The sequence below is a fragment of the Centropristis striata genome, chromosome 11, assembly GCF_030273125.1.
Source record: "Centropristis striata isolate RG_2023a ecotype Rhode Island chromosome 11, C.striata_1.0, whole genome shotgun sequence".
In the NCBI taxonomy this organism is placed as follows: Eukaryota; Metazoa; Chordata; class Actinopteri; order Perciformes; family Serranidae; genus Centropristis; species Centropristis striata.
In genome coordinates, this window is record NC_081527.1 from 11,250,578 (window position 1) to 11,275,390 (window position 24,813).

General features: G+C 37.9%; 3 protein-coding genes across 4 annotated transcripts; 1 reads left to right on the forward strand and 2 right to left on the reverse strand.

The window, feature by feature from the left end:
• Positions 1–1,374: 1,374 nt before the first annotated feature.
• cldn1 (claudin 1) lies at positions 1,375–5,999 on the reverse strand. 2 transcript variants are annotated; one of them, XM_059345009.1, is made up of 5 exons: positions 5,620–5,999; positions 5,264–5,498; positions 3,209–3,373; positions 2,946–3,030; positions 1,375–1,622 (listed from the first exon to the last, which is right to left on the reverse strand). In XM_059345009.1, exons 2-5 carry the CDS (start codon positions 5,484–5,486, stop codon positions 1,460–1,462), a joined length of 636 nt encoding a protein of 211 aa, XP_059200992.1. In that variant the 5' UTR covers positions 5,487–5,498; positions 5,620–5,999; the 3' UTR covers positions 1,375–1,459. The 2 variants fall into 2 exon arrangements, with proteins under 2 accessions (XP_059200992.1, XP_059200993.1); XM_059345010.1 differs by lacking the exon at positions 5,620–5,999 and having other exon boundaries at positions 5,264–5,521.
• A 2,109-nt stretch (positions 6,000–8,108) lies between these two features.
• On the forward strand, positions 8,109–10,392 carry zgc:153913 (carboxypeptidase N subunit 2). Its single transcript, XM_059344867.1, has 2 exons — positions 8,109–8,232; positions 8,358–10,392. Exon 2 carries the CDS (start codon positions 8,363–8,365, stop codon positions 9,926–9,928), a length of 1,566 nt encoding a protein of 521 aa, XP_059200850.1. The 5' UTR covers positions 8,109–8,232; positions 8,358–8,362; the 3' UTR covers positions 9,929–10,392.
• Positions 10,393–22,103: 11,711 nt separating this feature from the next.
• On the reverse strand, positions 22,104–24,518 carry LOC131980629 (transcription factor HES-1-like). Its single transcript, XM_059344884.1, has 4 exons — positions 24,125–24,518; positions 23,796–23,891; positions 23,620–23,707; positions 22,104–22,819 (listed from the first exon to the last, which is right to left on the reverse strand). Exons 1-4 carry the CDS (start codon positions 24,233–24,235, stop codon positions 22,365–22,367), a joined length of 750 nt encoding a protein of 249 aa, XP_059200867.1. The 5' UTR covers positions 24,236–24,518; the 3' UTR covers positions 22,104–22,364.
• Positions 24,519–24,813: the final 295 nt, after the last annotated feature.

Consider the following 24,813-nt stretch of genomic DNA (forward strand, 5'->3'; position numbering starts at 1 on the left):
AGTCCTTTTTCACCTTTTTTAAGTAATATTGAATGGTTAAATTGAAGCTTTAAACAGCCACACTACATAATGGATACAGAAGTAGTCATTTTTGTGTTTCTTCATGCTCACACAAGTGCTAAAGAAACATTTTAGAAACCGTTCATTTGTCTCCGCCTTCCTTGTAAGATGCTGTCACACTGTTTCTTGGCCCTTGCGGTGGGGGCTGTGCTGTAATCTGCATCACTTCTGAGGGCATGGGGGGAAGTGGTTCTACACACATGTACACACAGGTCTCACATAAGCCCTGACTCCTTTGTTATTTGTTATCATGTCCCTATTTCCAGTAGACCGTCATACTTCTGCTAACTTACTGTCCAGATATCGTATGCATAAGTGTAAAGCAAAAGATAATTCTAAATTTCTCTTGCTGTTCCATGAAAAAAAACAAAAAAAACATCGAACAGTTTTTTGCCCTGTTGCCAAATCTTTATGAAGTTTATTCTTCAACATTTTCTGCTACAGTGCACAGCCAATTCAATGAGCTGTTTGTTAAATTAGTCTATATATTTGTGTTCGGTTTAACCCTCCTCTTATGTTGCGGGTCAGCCTGACCCATTCAAAGTTTAAAAATCTAAAAAAAATTTTTTTTTTTTAAAGTTTTTTTTTTTTAAATCAATGCCATGTAAAATCATGTAAAACTATTGTGTAGGTATTTCCAATGTACATAGAAAAAAGTTAGAACAGTCATTTTTTATGTAAAACGAGTGAATTATTCCCACTGAACCATGATATGTGAGAGGTAAAGAACACCACTGCACTAAATATAGATTGAAATGGTTAGTAATGGAGTTATTAATGAAATATAATCAATGTTTATTGGGATTTTTTTGTTTCTGAATCTTTTGGATAATTAAACATGCCCCGGGTTATTGCTGTTCCTGAGAAACAAACATAACAGGAGGGTTAAAAGCTTGGTAGGAATGAGTTGGCTTGTGGTTCAGAGATACTAACTGCTTGTTGGTTTTGGGCTTACGAGGGATTTAACCAGACTTGTGTTACACATCAACAAAACCAACCCCGAGTACTATAAACACATACCAAACTAGGGAAGTAATGAGGATTTTATTTGACATGATATGAAAGATTAATGGCAAGATTCCAAACAAAGCAAATAACAAAAATAAAGCTGTTACACCCTCAGCAGGTTTATATTAAATGGGTAAAAGTTGTTGATATCTTCAATATTAATGCCCATTGCTAATCTGTGGAACTGAGGGAGCCCAAACAGTTTTATTTGGGGCTCTATGGATTACCAAAGATTGTATAAAGAGTGTATTTTCCAACAACTATATATATAAAAAACACCAAATATAAGACATTGCGTATGCACATTGCAAAACATTTAAAAAAATCACAAACAGAAGACAATTCTCTGCAATAATAGCATGGTTCTCTGATGAAGGCTGGACAGGCTGTCTCAGACGTAGTCCCTGCCCGGCTGGCCTGCAGAGCGGGACGGAGGGTAGCGTGGAGATTTCCCTGAGTCCTGGCTGGAGCAGTTACAGCACAGGAAGCCTCCTCCTATGATGGTGAGACAGGCAGCTCCCCATCCAACATACAGGGCATTCCCAAACTCATACCTGTCAATAATTCACACAGCACATTGATATTTAAATGGATGTTCAGACAAGATGCATATTGTTCAAGTCAAGTCAAGTCAACTTTATTATCAATGCTGCCATATGTACAGGATATACAGAGACTTGAAATTGCATTTCCCTCTTATCCCCGGTGCAAACAGCAATAAACATGAAATATAAAAAATAAGCAAAAGATATAAAATATAAATGTAAAAAAATATACATTGAAGAAGAGACAGAGGCAAATCTGGAAGATATAAATAGTATAACTATGGCGGTATGAACAGATTAACATATAAATAGTTCTTCACAAATAGTTATATAGTTTTAATTACATTTAATAACATTAAGGTAATTTGTAGGAGCACTTACTTAGGAGATACTCTTGTGTAAAGTGAATTATAGTCATTAGTAAAGACGTGATGTCATTGACCAAATGAAACAGACTGTTAGCTTGATTAAAAAGACAGATTTCTCAAATTGTTGGAAACATTTGGGATAATGTAAGTACACAACTCTGTTTGTTCTCTATAAGGTCTATTTGTTTTAAGATATTTTAATACAAACCTTTACGCAAAACCTTTGGTTCTTCCCGTCCAGATGGATTCTAAATTGTGTATATGTATGTATGTATGTATGTATGTGTATATACATATATAGACCTATATGTATATACACATACATATATAGACATATGTATGTGTATATATATATACAGTCATGGAAAAAATGATAAGACCATCCTTGTTTTCTTAAATTTTATTGTTCAATTAATGCCTGGTTTTCTATGTAATGATTTTGGTTATTATCAAGAAAACCATAGAAAATGGCTTAATATCAGCTCTTAAATTAAACTCTTGTGAGCTATTTTTGTTGTTATCATTATGTTTGTCCAAACAATGTACCTTTAGTTGTACCAGGCATTAAAAGAACATGAAAGCAAGGAGAAAACAAGGGTGGTCTCATATTTATTTATCATGACTGTATATACATGTATGTATTCTTTTTCTTCTGTTTTTAGCTGTTTTTATCCTTTGTATAATTAGAATGTTACGTTTTTAACCTGTAGAACTTTAAGATTTCCTTTAATTTAAAGTGCATTATAAATAAAATGTATTATTATTATTAAACACATTCCACCCCTGAAAATATCAAACTATAATTTAAATATGTAAAACTAAATGATAACTTGGACTGGAAAGAGAACAACAGTGTAATAAAAGACAGTTTGATTGGCGTGTCTGTGTCATGACACTCAGCCACAGTGATACCTGATATTTAGTGTGAATTCCAGGCTGAAGTCACAGAGAATGACGAGCTCACCTTGAGTTAGTGGGAGTGAATGGGTTGTAGAAGTCCCTGGCTATTCTGTTGCCATACCAAGATGTTCCAGCCAGAGCAACCACACCTGAAAAAACACAAGCAGAAAAACATTATTATACAGGTTAAAACATGCAGGACTGTATCATCTGTCATGTATGAATTCATTAACCAACAAACACTACAAGTCAAAAGAGAAATATCCCATCAAACAAGTCTGGTGATGTTCTATCGGTGTGTGTCCGTTGCACGTGTGTGACTCTGACCAGCGATAATGAAGATAACTCCTCCGGCTAGAGCCACTTTGTCCTTCTGCTCTGGTTGCTCTGCCATACAGGTGGTGCACCTCATGCCCACCATGCACACCATCATTGCAATAAAGCTCAGAAGGATGGAGGCCAGCATCAGCCCTCGTGTGCCCGTCACAATCCCTGGAGACAAAGAAGTGGCCACAGGAGCGCTTGATTTAAACAGGTTTCATTCAATTTTACGGCTTTCCAAATCTATTTTTTTTGGCTTCGACCTCTGACCTTTAAGTATACTTCCTGTAGTGTTTATTGCAAACATGGATGGATTACTGAATGGGCCTATTTGGTCCAGGGTCCCTCCCAACCCGCCCCACCAACCCTTTACCTACTTGTACAAAGTGTCACACATCACAAACCAATCAGAAAAAGACTCCAAATCACCAGTAAGCAGCGGTGGAATGAAACTAAGTATATTTACTCAAGTACGGTACTTAAGTACAATTTTGAGGTACTTGAACTTTACGTGAGAATTTCCATTTTATGTAACTTTATACTTCTACTTCACTACATTTAGGGGCAAATCTTGTACTTTTTACTCCATTACATTTAGCTGACAGCTTTAGTTACTTTTAGGTTGAGATTTTTACATGGAAAACATGATAAAAATATATTTTTTAAATTAAACCTCATTACAGTATTTTAAGTAGTTAAAATGAGCCCTCTGGACAAAATAAAAATGCTGCTTTCATAAATGCATCAGTAGAAATAATCCAATAATATATTTGGAATATATAAAACAATCTGAGTGGGGTTGCTGTTCTGCATAACGAGTACTTTTACTTTTGATATTTTTAGTACATTTTGATGCTGAAACTTTGGTACTTTTACTTCAGTAAGTTTTGAATGCAGGACTTTTACTTGTAGTGGAGTAATTTCACAGTGTGGTATTACTAATTTTACTTAAGTAAGGGATCTGAATACTTTTTAAGAAACATAAGATTACTTCAAAGAGACAAAAAGAGACCAAAACCATTTCAAAGAGATACAAAAAAAAGCTGCAAAGACACAAACCAACTACAAAGAGACACTAAATGACTACAAAGACACAAACAATGACCAAAAAGAGACACAAAACAACTACAAAGAGACATAAAAGACTACAAATAAGGGGCTGAATGACCGACAAAAATTACTAAATAAAGTAGCATTATTACAAAAGACCTAAAACAATCACATAGACACAAAACCAAGAAGAGATGCAGAACAACTACAAAGAAACACATAACAATAATAACAACAAAAAGAGGCTAAACAATAGTAAAGTCTGTGTCTAATGATGGGGCCTTCTGCTTGTCTGTGCCCGGGGGCCTGCTGTCCTATAATCAGCCCCTGAGTACATGTAAATACTTGCTTCTGTTTGCAATGTATCAGGGGGAAAAATAGCTTAAACAAATCCTAAAGTTAAAAAATGTCTTTGCCAAATCTCTGTGTTCTTGTTAACAACGGGCACAAAAGGCGGGAGTGCCGGCGACATGAGTCACCTCCAAACATTCCTATCTGATGAAGCTCAGATTGACCTTTAAAAATTGTTTTTTTTTCACAGGTACATTCATGTTTAAAATTGAATCCTATTCATAAATTCTCATTCTTCTTAATTGATTTGATTTGATTCTATGTGAAGAGCCAGCTGTTGGTATTTGGCTGACATGTCTCCGCACGTTAAAGCGGCCTTGCAGGGATAGAGGAGGGTTTCTTTAGAGGAGGACACTTTCTTTAACCTCCAGGAAGGTTTGAATGACCAAAGAGACTTAAACATTCCTGTTTAACAGCATACAGACCTGTGCATCTAAAACATATGAAACTAAATAAATGAATACATTCATAACAATTTTTTTACATTGTATGAGATTGTTCCATGAGCCATTTTCTTCCCACACCCACATTGTTTTTTAGCAGAAGTAGAAATTGATTTTTTTTAAAACACAGCAAGCTGTAATGACTTAATGGTCACTATGCTGGGTTTAACAATCTAATCAGTGGTATACTGAAACCCTGATGTGTAAACAACATTACCTGGCAGCTGGAGAAGTGAGTCGTACACTTTACACTGAACCTGACCGGTGCTCTGTGATACACAGCTCTTCCACAGGCCCTCAAACATCGCCTGAGCTGTGATGATGTTGTCTCCTGCGTACGATGAAGCTTTCCATTCCACCATGGCCGTGGATGCTATGGAGCCAATGAAGCCCAGGAAGGCCAGCACAAAGCCGAGAAGCTGTATTCCTGCGTTGGCCATCGCTTACAGAGCCTAAAAAAAATTGGGGAGAAAGTGTAAAAAGTTCCAAAATATTGACAAGTTCCAAAAACTTTCTTGATGTAGTTCCTGGAGGTTTGGGCTGGTGGAGTGGTGGATCTGATCTGTTGTCTACCTGTGCATCCTCAGGGAACACCTCAGAGGAGAGGGAGGGTCCAGGCATGCCATCAACCCTGACTGAGGTTCAGAGGAACAGGGGGACACCTGGTGGAGGGGACGGGCTCCTGCAAAGACTGAAACTGCTCCTAAATCTCTTACAGGTGCATCTCAATCCATTAGAATATGATGGAAAAGTCCATTTCCAGTAGTTCAAGTCAAATAGTCAAAACCAAGTATTGAGTCATATAGATGGACATACTTTTCAGAGGCCAACATTTCCATATTAAACATACTTTTTTTAAAATTGGTCTTTTGTCAAACGTACAGGAAAGACCAACGGCTATGGTTTCGTCATCTTCAAAGATCCAAATGACTACGTTAGAGCCATGAGGGAGATAAACGGGAAATATGTTGGCAGTCGTCCTATCAAACTGAGGAAGAGCATGTGGAAGGACCGCAACATGGAAGTGGTACGCAAGAAACAGAAGGAGAAGAAGAAACTGGGCCTCAGATAATTGGACTGTGTGTGTTTTTAGCTCCCCAGTGGATAGACAACAAAATGATGTGTCTGATTTTGGTTTGTCCAATCAGGAGTTGTACTGATATTCTACAGGTGTTAATATTTTTTTTTCTTTCTTAAATAAAACCACGACTTCCTCTCAGTGTCAAAAAAATAAATTAATAAAATTTAAAAAGAAAATTGGTCTTTTGCAGTATTACTTTTTTTTGAGACACTGAATTTTAGGTCTTCATTAAATGTAAGCCATAATCATTATAATTAGAAGAAATTAAACAAATTGAGACATGAAATGTTTCATGCTTACATGTTAACACTTTATTATTGTTTTAGTTATTTATTTGCTTATATTCCTAGTTTATACTGCTGTTTACTATTCTAAATCTTAATCTCTTAATCTTAACACAAAATATGTGATTTTATAAATTATATTAAAACATGTCTTGGTTTATCTAATATGAAATAAGATGCATGCAGCTTAGGCATGGAGAGTTTCATAAGACAGACTTTGTAATCGTGTAATTTTTCCTGCAAATTGTAAATGCAGAAAAGAAAATGACTTCCTTTTGTTTATTACAAGCAAAACATTTGCCTCCACAGTTTTGGATCTTAATAATAAAAAGGAAAAAAACTAATTTACCTTTGAGAAGATATGATTTTTTTTTACAGAGTTACAGAGGGTGAGAAATCTGCACACGCCTGCGTACCTGATGTTATTATTTATGTGTATTATATATTAATTTTATTATTATATATGTAGTATTTCCTTTTTTTCTTCTTTGTACTTAGAAATGTTTTTGCTCCATCATAGCACCGTATAGTAAGATGGTGCCTTGTTATTAATGTATAAAGACTTTTTTTAAAATCACTACTCTGACACGAGGCTTCAAACGCCACACAAAAACATATATTTATGTATATTTATTTATGTATGTTTTATTACCCTGTACAGTAGTCGTAGTGAATATGACATTTTTTAATGTTTTTTTAATGCATGTTTACTTGCCTGCTGTTTTTGCCAGGTCTCTATTTTATTTATTTTACCTGAAAGTCTTTTGAAACACATTACCTTGTGAGAAATGTAATTACATATAGTGGTAGCCAGTGGGGGGGAAAGTATTCAGATGCTTTACTTGAGTAAAAGTACTAATACCACACTATGAAATTACTCCACTACAAGTAAAAGTCCTGCATTCAAAACTTACTGAAGTAAAACTGCAAAAGTATCAGCATCAAAAAGTACTTAAAGTATCAAAAGTAAAAGTAGTCGTTATGCAGAATGAACCCACTCAGATTGTTTTAAATATTCTAAATATATTATTATTCATGCACTTATATAAGCAGCCTTTATATTTTCTCAAGGTAAGGCTGATTTTAACTACTTAATATACTGCTATGTGCTTAAATAAAAATAAAAAAAAGTTGAAAAGTAACTAAAGCTGTCAGCTAAATGTAGTGGAGTAAAAAGTACAATATTTGCCTCAAAAGTATAAAGTTACATAAAATAGAAATACTCAAGTAAAGTACAAGTAGCTCAAAATTGTACTTAAGTAGAGTATTTTTTTTTAAATACACCCTTTTCTTAATGTATAAAATACGTTGTGTTCTGATTTCAGTTTGTCTCTGTGCAGTTTTTTTTTTACAGGATTAGCAAATGATCACATTCTGTTTTATTTATGTTTTAGACAATGTCCCAGCCAACATCCAATGTTTTCTTGGAAGTAAGAGTAGTAGTCACAGAAAAAAAAACAAATAACTGAAAAGAGTGATGAAAGCAAACTTCCTGTCGGATCTATTTGTTTAGTTTTGGTAAAGAGTGACTCATCTCTAATAGAGTTTTACTGAAACTAACATTTAAAAAAGACAAACATTCTTTATAGGATTAATTGTAGCAACATATAAAACTCAATTATTTTCTTCTCTCTGAGCTGATTTGCTGAATTATTGGACCAGGATTGTCCACTTTTTTTTTCCGTGAACAAATGAAAGCTGCTGACCAAAGGTTTTCGTATTACCTAATTCAGACTTGTTGTCATTTGCACTTTGTGTCGGCTGGCTTGTAGATCCACAGGGAAATTTGCTTCAATGCTACGGGATCTCTGTAACACAGAGGTATGTTGGATTTGATTTATTTAAACAGAAAAACACACATTTTTCTCTCAGTGGACCAACCAAGCTATATATATACATTCTGCAACATTGACTGTGTGTTAATTCACATCTTCATGTTTTGACAGTGAAAATGGACAAAGAGTCAGGCCTGTTTCTGTTCCTGGTGCTGCTTCTCTCTCACAAAGGCAGCACACAGTTACAAACCTCTTGTCCGTACACCTGCCAGTGTTTCACTTCAGTCCAAATACTGTGTGCTGACGAACGGATGACATCTTTACCCAAGAACACGTCCAAGCAGGTCAAAGACTTTATTGTAATCAGAACATCTGTATCGTACCTCTTCACTCACACTTTAGGGGAAAGCCCCCAACTCACCAAGCTCGTCTTCCTGAGTAACGCCCTGCGGAGCGTTCACTCTCAGGCTTTTGAGCATCTGACTGAGCTGCAGGAGCTGGAAATCAGTGGGAACCCATGGCTGGAGTATTTGTATCTGGGGACTTTTTCGAAGCAGGGAAACTTAACCAAACTGCTGCTTAACTTCAACAGATTTAAGACGGTGCTTCCTGGCATGTTTGACTCTCTCGTGCAGCTTGAATCTCTGCAGATGAAAGGAAACATGATATCAGATCTGCCTGCATCTCTTCTCCTGAACCTCCACAACCTGCGTGTCCTGGATTTGTCTCAGAATAAGCTCGAAGACATAAGAAACGGAACTTTCTCTAGCCTGGCAAAACTCGAGATCCTGAAATTGAACAACAACCTCATGAGTAATGTCACATCTGACATGTTCCACAACATTTATCAGCTGGTAGAGCTTCACTTGGAGGGGAATAAGATATCAGAGCTTTCGGATGATATTTTCTTTGTGTTAACCGAACTGAAAGCGCTGAACCTCCGTGGAAACCTTCTAACAACCTTCAGCGACAAAGTGTTTGGATTCGAGACCTCAAATTTAAAAGAGCTGAATCTAAAAGGCAACAGATTGACTCAGCTGTCCTCTATAAGCACTTTGACATCTCTTACAGACCTTATCTTGTCCTCTAACCAGCTTTCTGTCCTTCCTGAGGACATTTTTATTAATGTTACTGCCCTGGAGAATCTGGACCTGTCTGAAAATCAGCTTACCCTGCTGCCAGAGATGATCTTCAGTGATCTATTTAGCATCAAATCGATCCACCTGCACCAGAACAACCTGAGCACGTTGGACGCCAAACTGTTTAAGGACCAGTTGCTTATTCAGCAGCTCTATCTGTCTGACAACCAGCTGGAAACTCTCCCACTGGGCCTTTTAGACCCTTTGGTCCACCAGCACACAGTGAGACTGCACGGGAACCCCTGGAAATGTGACTGCCGCATGTGGTATCTGCATGATTGGTTGCAGATACACTACCAAGACGTAGAGATGCTTGACAGGATGCTCTGCGCAAGCCCACAGTTATTGAGCAGACGGGCAGTCTTCTCCATCGACAAGGACCAGCTGGTGTGTCCCGTGTCTAGAGATGATAGTCTCAATCTGAGAGGTTGCAGGCTCCAATCTTCAGGAGACACAGTGATCATCAGTTGTAAAGTGGATAAATGCTCTCCACTGACAGTGAAGGTGCAGTTTCAAGAGGATGATGGCAGCGTTAAGGAGCATATTTTGAAAAATGAGCTTCAATGTAGCAACGAAACAGTGATTGAGATCCCCGTCGAGTAGTATTTTTCCTTTTATCAGACTTTGTTCTCTGTGCAAATACATCTCAACGCCTCTTTCTTTAGGCACATTATATGTTCTAAATGTTACAGTCAATACTGTAAACAAACATCTGACTCAGCAGCAGATAACCAGCAAACATGCTGCTGAATGATAAGAGGGGTGGATGAACCCTTTTCTTGTAAAGTTCAAAATACAACCCATTTACTTTCTAAGATCACTGTGAGCAACGTGTTAATGTTAATCATCTGCTATAACATCTCCAGTTGATGCTTCTGTCTCACTGGTTTATTAACACTGATACTTTCAAACTGTATAGTCATCAGGGTGTGCAGAATACTTGTTTGAATATGTCCTGTTATGATCACATCATGTATTTTGCTGTTTTCACAATGTTTTGGAACAGTTGCCAGTGCAAACTATAAATAAAAAATAATATTTGCCCCAACAACAAATGATTTTATTCTTCAGTGAAAGAATTAAAATGCTCAATCTACAGAGAAATACACACATCCTGTATTCAGACGATGTGCCTTTAAATGAGCCGTCAGGACTTCTGTAACATTGTGATGTCACAGATATACTAAATATAAGTAGAAAGTGCCACAACAGTGCAGTTACAGTCATTCCCTGGCTGCAATGATGGCGCAGAGACACAGAGAGTGTAGATGCCAAACACCTAGGAAACTGAACAATCACAGCATACTGTTTTGTTTTTTTTGGGGTTTTTTTGTTTTTTTGAGTAGGGGGTTTTAAGAGACAGGCGCAACAAAATGGAGCAAATATCTTCAGAGGGACAGTATGGGAAAAATAATGTGTATTTTGAATATTAAAGCATGTAAACATGTTCTAGTAGAAACCCAAAATACAATTATGCACCTGAAAATGAGGAAAATATGTCTCCTTTAAGTAAAAGTAGTAATGTAACTGTAAAAATTCTCAAATTCAATTCAAAATGTAATTTGAGTTGAAAATGTGGAATCACTATCAGCAAAATATACTTAAAGTAAGAATTTGAACAACACATCCTGCATTCAGACACTGTGCCTTTAAATGAGCCGTCAGGACTTCTGTAACATTGTGATGTCACAGATATACTTTATATAGACTATATATAGGTAGAAAGTGCCACAACAGTGCAGTAACTGTGTAATCCCCGGCTGCAATGATGGCGCAGAGACACAGAGAGTGTAGATGCCAAACACCCAGAAAACTGAACAATCACACCATACTGGGTTTTTTTCTTTTTTGGGTGGGGGGATTTAAAGACACAGGTGCAACAAAATGGAGCATTTCAGACAAAGTGAACACAAGTATATTCAGAAGGACAGTAGGAGAAAAATAATGTCTATTTTGAATATCAAAGCATGTAAACATGTTCTAGTAGAAACCCAAAATACAAATGAACCTGAAAATGAGCAAAAATGTCTCCTTTAAGTAAATGTAATTTGAGTTAAGAATGTGGAATCACTATCAGCAAAATGTGCCTAAAGTAAGAAGTAGAACAGCTTTTGTCCTTGTTGTATTATCATAAATTATGTATGTGTATTATTATTACAAATGGATTAATGTGTCAAGTCAAGTTTATTTATATAGCACATTTCACACAAACAAGCGTAGACTCAATGTGCTGCAATAAATGGAAAACAAAGCAAACAAAAGAAAAAAGGCAAATATCATATATGTCAAAGGAAACAAAAATGCAAATATAAAAGCATACAGTAAAGTTAGATAAGATGAAGTAGGTTATTACAGATATAAAAAATTAAAATGAACAAACATTTATGATGCAAATGTATTAACATTAAAAAAAGATATACAATTTATATAAAAGGGAAATTAAAAACCTGTTTAAAAGCTGAAATGAAAACATATTTTTTTAGTCTGCTTTTAAAAGAAGACACAAATAAAGAGAGTCGGGCCATAATGACTGAAAGCACCATGAGCTGATTTTGAATTGATTTTTGGTATAGTGAAGAGACCTTTACTTTATGATCTAAGGGTGTATGTAGGATATTCGTTTCGTTTCGTATCTGTTTATCTCGGTCAATACATGACATCAAAACAGAAGCAGCAAACCAGAAAAAAAAAAGTAATCAACATGTAAACAGAGAGAAAAAAAATGATAATAGACATCTGGACCGAAAAGGCGAAGCATAGCTTATTACGCCTAACCTGCTACAACTCAAGTAAATTTAATAATTAGAAATGTACAATCTGTTATTTATCAACAAAATAAATAAGCAGTCACAAAAAAGAGAAAAGAAAGAAGCTTATTACTCATTACTCTGACTTATATAAATTAATCATCCTATTTTTGAGTAATTTTTTGAATAAGTTAATGGTATTGCAAGTTTTCAAGTCTTTCTCCAATTTGTTCCATAAATTAACAGCTGTTACCGTGGTGCAACGTGATTTGGTGTTGGTTCTGGTTTTTAACTTTATAAATATACACACCCCTCTGAATTATAATGGCTTCGTCTTAGATTGAACATTTTCTGAATACAGTCAGGCAGCATGTTGTTGTTAATTTTGAACATAAACTTTGCTGTTTTGAAATCCACCAGTTCTTTGAATTTGAGTTCATTTAAATTAATAAATAATTGATTTGTTGTAGTTGGAAAGTGAAGCTAATTTTGTCTATTTTTTATACTGTTGGGCAGTTTAACTTATAGCAATACATCATATGAGCTCAACATTGCTTTAGTACCTAATATTTTTACTTTTTAGTCACATTTCACCACTGCTTTTGTAAACGTAAAATATATATTTAAAAAATGTATACAGCTTTGCAGAAGTGACCCATCCTGTCATGTCGTTGTTTGGAGACCCTGTGATCAGTCCACTGCTCCTGAACACTGGGAGGGATGATAAAGAGGGAGGGAGGAGGGCAGCCTGGACACAACAAGGCACACAGATGGCTACACCTTGAATACAGCACTCTAGCTCAGGGTTAATAAGGGTCAAAGGCCAGGGGGTCGATTGGGTCCTCTGTCCGAGTTGAATGACATCACAATTCACCGGACAAAAAGTGGTGGCTCTCCTACTGCTAAAGTTTGGAGGGATGGCATTAAGGTGGGGGGTAATCCTCACTTGGGCAAAACTATGGTTTAAACAGGACATTTAACATTTAGAGTACAGGGTCGTTAGCTAATGAGAGACGAGACAAGTGGAAGTCGTTAAATGCATATCTTTATTCAGTGAGGGTGCCGAGGTTCATATGGATCATTCAGAACAGCTAGTAGAGGAAAATAATAGTCACAAAATAGACAAAATATGGTGAAATTATACAGGACGATTAGTGACATTAGTCTGTTTCTGTACTAAATATATTGTGTCGTGATTTTTAATAGTAGCTCTAAATCACTTGATAGTTTTTTGTAGACCAGAGCAACTCTAATCAATACAAATAAAGATTTGCAGTGTAATTGCTCTTGGAGATTTCTAAGTTTGCATTTAAGCCTCAAAACAATCTTAATCTCGAGGTCATTTGTTACATCAGGGTTAACTTTTTCAAACCTACTTGATGGTTAATTACTTTATGAATTACTGAAAAAAAATGTAATGTGAAAATTGTAAGTCGTAACCACAAAGAATTATGACCTCAGCTCTCTAAAATGTCTAACTCTTTGGTTTTTATGGATCACAATTTAACTATATTAGCTCACAAAGTTAGCGACTAGCTTGTAAACCGAGTAAAAACTTTAGTAGCTACAGACAGATATTTTTCTGTGTTGGTGAAAGCAAAACAGAGCTTAAAGAAAAGTGACAACTGGATCTATATTCATGAGGTTAAGTAAAATTTGACTCCAAATCAATGCTAATGTTTAGTGACTGTTTACTAAATGTCATGCTGCCCCCTAGTGGCCAAAAAATCAACTGATGCAGGTTTAACTTTTTTAGATTTTAGATACAAGAAAACTCTTTGAAATTTTTTATGATAATATTGCATACAGGACAGTACTGTATACTATCTTAAAGGGAAAGTTAAAACAAACAGTGCTGTTCATCAATGCAGATTGATATACAGCACTGCAGGTAAGAGAAGAAAAAAAACATGTATTTTTGATTTGGGGTTGAACTGTCCTTACTTACTAATAATAAGCATTAATTTTGAGGTTACAGAGGGAAAACTCTTATTTTATGGCTTACTGATTGTAGAATAAGGCCATGCAGAATAAGGCATTAATAAGTACTTAAAAATGACTAATTGAGAGCCAATAATGTACTAATTTGCATACTGAAAAGCAACTAATTAATGTTGAATACATGTAGCCTAATATAAAGTGTTACCCTTTATTTTGTTGTGAAATTACATTAGGTCTTCCGGGTGAGAGGTGATGTTCTTCTTCTTGGGCATGTGTCTTGTAGTTGTTCTTGCCTGCACACCAGAGAGTAAACGGTGGAATAATTAACTGATCCTCGTGTTTTACTGTTTTCCCACCACGCAATACATTTGTTAACATACTGAAAGGCATGCGTTACAGTAATTTAGCCAGAATTGTGATCGATATATTTGGCGTCTTTGGAAATTTTACATCACTGGTAGAACTGAAGTTCTGTTGAGCAACACGCGTCACACAACATGCATCTTCAATACCACGACACCTGCCAGCATCCATCACTGCCTGGCAAACTTACAGCAGCAGAGTGTGAGTGGCGTCCTGAGGCACGCTGAAAAGCAGCTCTGAACCCCCGCGGTCAGATCCCAGCTCTCTGCCCTGCTTAGTGGGCAGTTAGTGCCGGACACCACGCTCCACACAGCAGCACTTCAGACAGGAGAGGAAAGAACCAGAGGGGTGGAGACATTATCTGGTGAGACACACAATGACCAAAACAACACAAAGCACTGGGGGGTTTCCCACAGAGTTTAGAGCGGCCTGTGAGGAGGGAGGTGGTGAGTTCAGGGCACAGTCCTTGGGACAAAGAGTAGAGGTCATCTCAGACTCAGGGCCCGGGGCGAGAATTCAAGAGCAGAGGTTTTGATGTGAAAATGTACACTGATATCAGATCAGATTAGTGTGTATATTTGTCTGTATCATCAGTTTTATCAGTAATAATACCCTAGCATTGACAACACAGATCAGAGGGTGAACATGATGTAACATTAATGGCACATTTATCACTACTTTGATTATCATGTTCATTGTTTTGTTCAGTTTTCAGCTTCACCTAAATGAGCTCGGTCAATCGTGAAATAATAACCATCACCAGTTGCTATTATGAGGGCAGGTGTCTATTAGATCAGCTCTCTCAGCCTATGAGATTGTGATACACATCCTCCATGACACCATGACCTAAACATCTCAAGGACACAAATAGTCCATTTTGCACACTCAAAATGTGAGCCTTGCTTACAAACAAGGGTCAATATTTACCCCTCAGTGCACCCAGACCCCCGGGCGGAGGCCAAATTGGTGTTGCTGACCAAATTAAGAACAGCTGACCTGACGTGGGTGTTAAGTGGACGCAAAGATGTCTCCAGAATGGTGATCTTTTTACGCATACTAGTACACTGTCTTTTGTCTTGACTGGTCCCTATAGGAGGATAACAAGAGGCTATAAGCTCCTTATCATCACATTACACTTATGGAGGAAGAATCAGGAACTATGGCCCTGCGGACCTGCTCTTATACGCCTATATGTTGTTTTGTTTCCAGCTGCCCAGATAGAGAGGTTTTTATTATGCATGCATGCAGCCAGTCTTTGTATATTGAAGAGTTACCCCAAAACCGTGCATTTTGTTGCTGCAAAACAATTGGAAAATATACCTCCCACACTTCAACTTCCAGCTGCTGGAGTAATTTTTTGGAGAGGCCATTGTTTGAAGATAGAAAGACATGCTAAAATCATTGTTGGAAAAAGTATTCAGATCTCTTACTTAAGTAAAAGTACTGACACCTCACTGTAGAATTACTCAAATACAAGTAAAGGTCCTGCATTCAAAAAAGTAAAAGTACAAAAGTATCAGCATGTCAAAATGTACTTAAAGTATAAAAAGTAAAAGTGCTCATTATGCAGAATGAACCCACTCAGATTGTTTTATATATTCCAAATATTATTTGATTAAATGCATGAAAAGCAGCGTTTTACTGTTGTTAAGTTAGGGCTCATTTTAACTACTTAATATAGCCTACTGTTATGTGGTTTAATTCATTAACTTGTGTAATAATTTTAAATTGAATAAATCTTGACCTGAAAAGTAACTAGTAAGCTGTCAGCTAATGTAAGAAGAAGTACAAAGTTTGTCCCTAAAATGTAGTGAAATAGAAATATAAAGTTACATGAGTGGAAATACTTAAGTAAAGGACAAGTACCTCAAAATTATACTTAAGTACAGTACTTGAGTAAATGTACTTAGTTACATTCCATCACTGGCTAAAATGTTGCTTGACTGCACTTCAGTTCATGGTCCAATAAAAGCAGCTGATAAGCAGCATCAATTGTGTCACATTTTATGAGTGCAGTACGATCAGGTCCAAAGCTAGTCACGTCCTGGTTATACGTTTGAAGAGAACAGCCTTAACTTTCAATGAAGTTTAAAACTGAGAGGCATCCTCTCCCAGCAGTGCTGCACAAAACCATCATCTGCAGTAGGAACAGTTGACCAAGCCCAGAGTTTGGCCCACAGGTTTTTAAAGACATTCTCAAACAGCAGAGCCTTCCTGCCAAATCTAACTTCATACACACTATATACACTATCAACCATCAATCCTCTGTGTCATTGTGTCATTTGGGCTTGTTATTGTTTGTTGTTTGTTTGACATCTGGTAATCTGAACTGTAAAGGTTCCAGGTTTGTTTATTGGAAGCCCAAGAGTAAACACAACCGGAGAAAAAAGTCTGGTCTCAATGGAGACTTTAGTTATGCAGCGCTGGACTCAGACTGACATCACTCTCACAGGATCCTAGTCAGAATGAGCCCCGATTTCTGTAATAATTCACATTTCATCATCTTTGGGCTGGACCCGCCCCGTACAGAAACTGGACTTACTGGACCGAGTTCTATTGGCCAGTTACCTAGGACAACAGCTGTTCATGCCATACGAAGTTTGATTTACACAATGTGTGTGTGTGTGTGTGTGTGTGTGTGTGTGTGTGTGTGTGTGTGTGTGTGTGTGTGTGTGTGTGTTGTTCTTACAGGCACGTATCTATGCGTTACAAAGCCTAAACATGATAAAATACAGTTTGTAGTCACATCTTACTTCTGCTAGAACACAAACTGTGCTGTCTCAAGCCTGTGGGAAAGAGGAAAGCTACAGTTGAGCCAATTCTCTGAGCTATCAGCCTTCATATAATTATCCAAATATAACAGTTGTAACTCTTAAGAACACCAAAGTCCCACAATAACACAAACAAATGAACCAAAGGAGGAAGTGGCAGATCAGCAACAAACAATGTTCTGCAAGGTAAAATATCTGTTTTTGTCCAGGGAGTCAGGTCAAAGAAGAGAACATACAGTCATGGAAAAAATTATTAGACCAGCCTTGTTTTCTTCAATTTCTTGTTCATTTAATGCCAACAAAAATAGCTCATAAGAGTTTCATTTAAGAGCTGATATCTAGCCATTTTCCATGGTTTTATTGATAATGATTTTGGTTAAAAAGAAATTTTAAGAAAACAAGGCTGGTCTAAAAAAATTTGTCCATGACTGTAGATGGTGTTCAAGGTAAAGCAGTGAATATTTTTTAGATCTAGCATACATTTAAACTGGTATAGATTATTTTTAGGCGGCTAAAATACATCTTGCTACTGCTCCTATCCACAGTAGCACACTGATCAGCTTTTGTGCTGGTACTCCTGTCTGCTTCTCCAAACTGCCGGTGTGCTGAACTCCCTCAGCTGCAGGTGATTCACTGACTATGGATAAGTACCTTACACAAACCCACGTCAAAAAAATCCAAACTATAGCTTTAAGGCTGTAATTGGAGCATCTATATCATGTGATGTCTCACTCTGAAGGGACACCTGCTGTGTAAGTGTATCTTATGTTCTTCTTCATGGAAAGAAAAAACAAGCCCTCCTCTCCCCCTCCCCGACGTCCAACACAACATCTTCTTTGAAGATGCAGTGACTTGTGATGCAAAACCAGAGTTACTCGGTTTTAATAGTCACACTACTTTCACTCTGTGTGGTGATAAATTTCACACTTCCAGTGTTATCGTGTCACGCTGATACTAAATCCCCCTCCCGGAAGCTGCACTTCCACCAGTATGTTGTTGAGTTTTTCAAAAACAAGCAGCTAAATCAAAAAGGGATGAATTGGAGTGAAGGGACAAAGAGCATTGTTCATTCACCATTTATATCGAGTGCATAATCTATTCATTAGCCCTGATGTGAACCACCGCTGACTACTTCGACCCCCATCAAGCACCATAACAACCTTAAGAACAATACTACGCCAATTCACCCACAGAGGCGGAGGCAGTGAGGGGTTTCCGGTGAGTGTCAGGAGGAGACGGTCTGTACGAGCAGGGAACCAGCCACTGCTGTCACTGTGTTTGTGAGGGGAGGCCATCAATCAGGGCCGACCCTGCTGCATGTTTACCATTCTCTGGTTCGCATGGTTTGGGAAAATACTGCACCAAACTGGGGTTTTGATCAGGGAGGGCTTGGACTATTTGACAAAGAAAGAAGGAGGAGACAAACACCGGTTAACCCTTAATAGGGCACTCATTAAAATACTTCAACCCTAGAGAATATTGTAGGATATTACATACAGCCAGAATGTGTAAAAAAACAACAACATACGGACCCAGGGGGAGGGGGGTAATATTTTGAGAAAAAAGTTTACAAGATTAAAGTCGCAAATCTACGAGAAAAAATGCGCAGATTTATGAGATTTAAAGTGGTGAATCTGAAAAAAGTTGTTTTTTTCCCCACTTTTTTGTTTTAAATCTGTGACTTTTTCCGCACAGATTTGCCACTTTAAATCTAGTAAATTTGCAACTTTTTTCTTGAAATATTCTCAAATGTCATGGTGTCATCGTCTGTGACGTAGTCTGATCTTTGCTGATTAGCTGGAAGAAATCCATGTGGTTCTACTACCAAACAGAGAGACATGGGGACCCCATTTTGATATCCACTGAAGTTACCAAATACGGTTCTTCGCCCGATAAAGGGTTAGCAGCGCATATTTTCTCAACAGTGGCTGTCGTCCATTGGAGCTCTTTCATTAAAACCACTCCTGGTTCTCCATCACATGTAGGTACGGATCGAAGCGACCTGTCAGCACTTCACTGCTCCTCCTATCTGAACAGCCTGGCCTGAGGAGTTCTCAAAAAGCATTTAAGAGCAGGACCTTTGGGAGCGGGCAACAATAAGCCTTCTTTAGCACGGTGAAAGTGACAGCATGGTCCTCTCCCCCCCTCCCAGCCATTAAACCTCTTCCTGGATAAACAAGGGGAAGGCCCTTTATGAAGATGGAGAGGGTCACAAAGAGAGGAGCCATTGAGCCACTGAGGGGCCCGTCTTTGTTTTTGTGTTCGGGGTCTTCTCAAAGGATACTCTGATAGGAGGGGGAGCTCTTATTTTTGTCTTTTAGTCCTTCTTAATGCCAGCCTTCTCTCAGCTGTGCCAAAACAGAGATGTAAACTTAATTGACTGTATCATTTGCACAAAGTGAGGAGTTTTAATAACTTTTAAAGTGACCCAGAGATTATTTGAATCACATTTACATGTTTTATCAGAGGTGGAAGAAGTACTCAAAGCTTTTACTTAAGCAGAAGTAGTAAGAAATACTCTGTTACAATTAACACTTACTTAAAGGGACAGTTCACCCCAAAGGAAAAAAAAAAAACAAACAAAAAAACTGTAGTTCTATTTATCAATCTAGATTGTTTTGATATGAGTTTTCAAGTGTTGGATGTCTTCTTTCTCTCAAATATAATGGAACACTGGTTCTCAAAGGGCCAAAAAATGCATTTGAAAAAGTTAAAAGCACTGTGTCTTTGCAGAAATCATGACCCAGGGGACTATTTTCTTTGTACCAAACTACACGTTATTTCCTCCCTAGTATAGTTTCTACAAACAAAAAAATTGCTCACAACAAGGTCTGTGGATTCTCTCGAGGAACCGGGTCATGATTGTTAAAAAGAGACACGAGTTGCCATTTAGTTCCATTAAAAGAAGCTAGATATTTCTAAAGCCAATATCTCCAACACTCAACAACTCACTCCAAAACAAGCTATACTGATAAATAGCACTACAGGTAGGAGGTAAAATATGTATTTTTGATTTTGGTGTGAACTGTCCTTTTAAGTAAAAGTATATAAGCATTAAAAGTACCAAAAGTGCAAGTACTCATAATGCACAAGGGCATATTTGAGAATAATAAATTGCTGTATATTATTAAATTCTAATTATTGATGTATTCATGTGTAGCCATCACTGTGTTGCAGCTGGCAAAGAGTAAAATGATTAGTTTATATACTGCCAGCAATGGTGGAATGTAACAAAGTACATTTAATAGTACTGTACTTAAGTACAATTTGGAGGTATTTTACTTGAGTATTTCCATTTTATGTAACTTTACACTTCTACTCCACTACATTTTAGAGCCAAATATGGTACTTTTTACTCCACTACATTTAGCTGACAGCTTTAGTTACTTTTCAGGTCAAGATTTAACATAAAAAAACATGATGAATTCAAAGTGATTTTAAACTTTTTTTTTTTATTTCAACCTCATAACAGTATATTAAGTAGTTAAAATGAGCCCTACCTTGAGGGCCTTGCTTACATACATGTATCGATAAGGATAATCCTATAATACATTTGGAATATATATAACAATCTGAGTGGGTTTTGATACTTTAAGTACATTTTGATGCTAATATTTTTGTAGTTATACTTAAGTAAGTTTTGAATGCAGGACTTTTAGTTGTCGTGGAGTAATTTCACAGTGTGGTATTAGTACTTTTACTTGAGTAAGAGATCTGAATATTTTTTCCACCACTGACTGCCGGGTAGCTTAATCAGTTAACGATTTCAACATTAAAAAAGTAGACCAAACTAATTAAAGCTATCAGATAAACGTAGCAGTAAATGTTCAATATGTTCCTCCAAGATGCAGTGGAGTATACAGAAGAATAAAATAGCTTATGCACTTTCCACCACTTATTCCATATGTTAAAATGCACAATTTAAAACATCTTTTATTTTTGCTCTTTAATATGTTGCCACGTATAAACATTATTTACCCATGAGTGCAGAATATTTTGCAACTGCTATTCAGATCTTTGCGAAACAAAGTCATTCTCGTTATGACCTAATCCTTAAAATTCCATGAATATCAAATCAGGAACGACCAAACGGTCAGGGATTGTGTGAGTGTCTTTGCCTCTGGAGGTGCCACCGTTTGATGCTGTCAAAGGGAGGCCCTGTCCCTCTGGTGATGGGCTGCCAGGTCTGTTGATGGGTTGCCAGATTTAGGGCAACATGCTGACGGAGCTGCGTTGTCTTTGGAGTGTGAATGAGGGGCACCTGTGACCTCTGGTCACGCTCTGCTTGTGGCCCGCTGTGTGAGCACCACGCTCTGGACACACGCTGGGACATGTCATCTCTTCAACTGTCCGCTAAAGGGACAACGATTGGACTGGCTCTGCAGGGAAGATGCTGATAAACTATTGTGCAAACACACACACACATAAAGCCACTTATACAATGGAATCAAATCAGATTTTTTATACAAATATCAGTTATTGCAGAATCAAAAAGTAACATAATCCTTGATTAAAACCAGTGTTTTTAGTCTTGTCTTCATTTAGCCACATCTCTAGCTTCACAGTCAAACCCTATGATTGCTTCTGCATGATTTCCCATCTAGCAGGAGCAGAGACGGGCCTGCATGTGCCAACAGACCCGGCCCCACCCTCCTCCCTGCACTGACAGCACGCCACTTGGGCTCAACACGACCTCTCAGGTTCCTTACGTCATTAGAGAGGTATTTACTTCCAGCCAGAAAGCAGCTTTCCGTGGCACTGCAAAAGGGATGATCAGGTGCGGACAAGAAGGGGGGCTATATTTAAACGGCTGCTGTATGTGGTGGGGTGTTAATTGAAAAGACTTTCTGCACGTCTGACATGAAGTCAAAGTGTTACCTATGTAGCATTGTTCAGAGGCAGCGACCTGGGGAAGTTTTTTTGAGGAAGGAGAAATGACAAGTATTGCAGTAAACATCATAGAAACATTTTATTAATCTCAAAAAATACAGTGCTTTTCAAGAATCTTCTTGACCTCTTGAGGCAAATATGCCGTATCAAAAACAGAGAAAATCACAGCAAGCATAGAGGCCAAGAATATCTCCTAATGTCCTTATAAAAAACACAAATGTGCGTAAACATCCCTCTCATGTAGGTTTTGAAAACATTTACAAAATGTACAAAAATATGTTTTTATATCGTTTGATAGTCCCCCGAAGAACCAGCCGAGCTGATTTCCTACCACGGCCTCCACACAGAGTCTGAGGTGAGCGGAGCTGCGACAGGTGACATGTGGTGACTGTTTTGTGCACCAAGAGGCACAAGAGCCGCGTTGGGGACGAGAAAAGCGAATTGTCCATCCGGTGTCGGCACAACCTGGAAGCCACCGTACAGCTTCATCGCTTCTGGTGAGGCGTGCATCGCGGAGACACTTTTACAAGGCATCTGTGGAGTGGAGGCAGTAGGAGGAATCTGTGTACCGGTCTGCCCGAGTCCCAGCGCACCTGGGTGAGGTGTGTAGAAGTTCACAGCGTTGATTTGGGTCACGCAGGCTGCCAGGTGGCTGAGGAGACGAGTCCTCGCCTCTGTGTTCACCCCTTCACACGTGGACAGGAAACGGGTGACCTCTCCGACACACTCGCTGAACCCGGCTCGGTATTTACCCAGGACAGACGGGTCTGTGTTCACAGCAGCTGGAGAGGAAAATACAAATACATGGGTTAATATTAATGCACAGACATGCAGATGTGCAAAAAAAGAGGAGACACTCAAAATGACAAAGAGATGGCAAACAACTACAAAGAGACTAAAAATGACTACAAAGAGACACAAGTAGACGAAAAAGCTACAGAGAAAAACAATTACAGACAAAAATAACAACAAAACAGCCACAACAAATACAAAGAGACTCAAGATGACTACAGAGACCAAAGAAATACTACAAAGAGACGCACAACTACAGACAAAAATAATAAAAAGACCAAAACAATTATAAAGCGACATGAAACAACTACAAAGAGACACAAAGCAACTTCAAAGAGTTGCAAGAAAAGCTACATAGACAAAAAATGACAACAAAAAGACCAAAACAATTACCAAGAGACATGGAAAAATAACTACATAAGGACCAAAATAATTACAAAGAGATACAAAATAACCACAAAGAGATATAAAACCAAAGAAAGAGCTAGATAGATAGATAGATAGATAGATAGATAGATAGATAGATAGATAGATAGATAGATATAGATAGATAAGCTACACTGATAAGGGTATATTAAGAGATATCAATAATATTATCTGTTAATTAATTAAGTGGTTTACTTAAAAAACAGATTTCATTCAGTTGAGGCTTGTGAAATCAAATCTTAAGGGCAAGAGCCTCAGCTGTGGCTGGGCAATAAATCTTGTGCACCGTGAGAACATGTTGACTATCTAAAGTTAGACATCCAACAACATCAACATGGTCAATCCAGAAAGGGCAGCAACATACCAGTCATCTGAAGTCTCTGCAGGTTCCTGAGGTGCTTCACAGTCATCTCAAGGATGTCCGCCTTCTCCAGTTTGGAGTGTCTGGAGCTCTAAATTAACACACAAAAAGAGTTATTTAGTGCTGAATTTTTCACGTTTTTTAAACCTGAAAGAGGGATGTGGTGCTCAGCTCCTTACATCTTTCTTGAGAGCGTCCAGGATGAGGGTCTTCAGCTGGCCAAGGCTCTCATTGATGCGCGCACGTCTCCGCTTTTCCATGATTGGTTTGGAGGACTTTGGAGGAAATAGAAAAAATAACGTTTCAAAATAAAATAGCAGATGGCAAACAGGTGCTTAAAAAACAACAACAACAACAACTTCATTGCAGGAGTTAAAAACAACTTTGCATTTGATTACATATCATGTTCTTCATACTTGTAGCATTCCTGCAGGTTTATATATAGTTTATATATTTTTTATAGTGAGTAACAGTTGAATATTTGCAGCAAAACAAACAGTTGTGATACCTTTCTGCTCTCGGTCAGACTCCGGGGTTTCTCGGGTGTGGAGTCCCCACTTGTTGTCGGTGTGGCAGCCACACTGGACGGAGATGTCCGCTCGAAATTACCGGCTGGCATCTTCAGGTTAAAACAATGTCCAAATTAAAAAACTTTATGAATAAACGATTAAAAAAGTGAGTCCCGTGCAGTGAGTCCCGCCTTCCCCTGGCACACCGCGGAGCAGTTTACTGATGACAAATGTCACAAGTGACTTCTGTCTCCTCGCCAAGCTGACACCAGTCCGCTCCTGTTTCCAGCGCCTCCGGGTTTATTTATAGAGCCCGAGCCTGCACGCGAGCGGCTCGTGTGCGAGTTGCCCGGGTTTCATCAGTCCGACCAATGGGCGGAGGGACACGGTGCCGGGAGGCGGCGGGCTCCCATTGGCTACCTGTCAGGATGCTCAGGGACTACTTTACTCTGCTGCTATCAGAGGAGGAAAGTAGCTAAGTCCGTTTACTCAAGTACTGTACTTTAGTATAATTTTGAGCTACTTATACGTTACTTGAGTATTACAAAAAAGATCATAGTTCATTGGTATACTTCGCAACAGAATAAACATGATTTTTTATATTTTCACACTGTTTAAATAACTTATCAGAACACATTTAAACTATAATTTAAACTATAATATTCAGGTTTTGGGGTTTTTCTTGCTT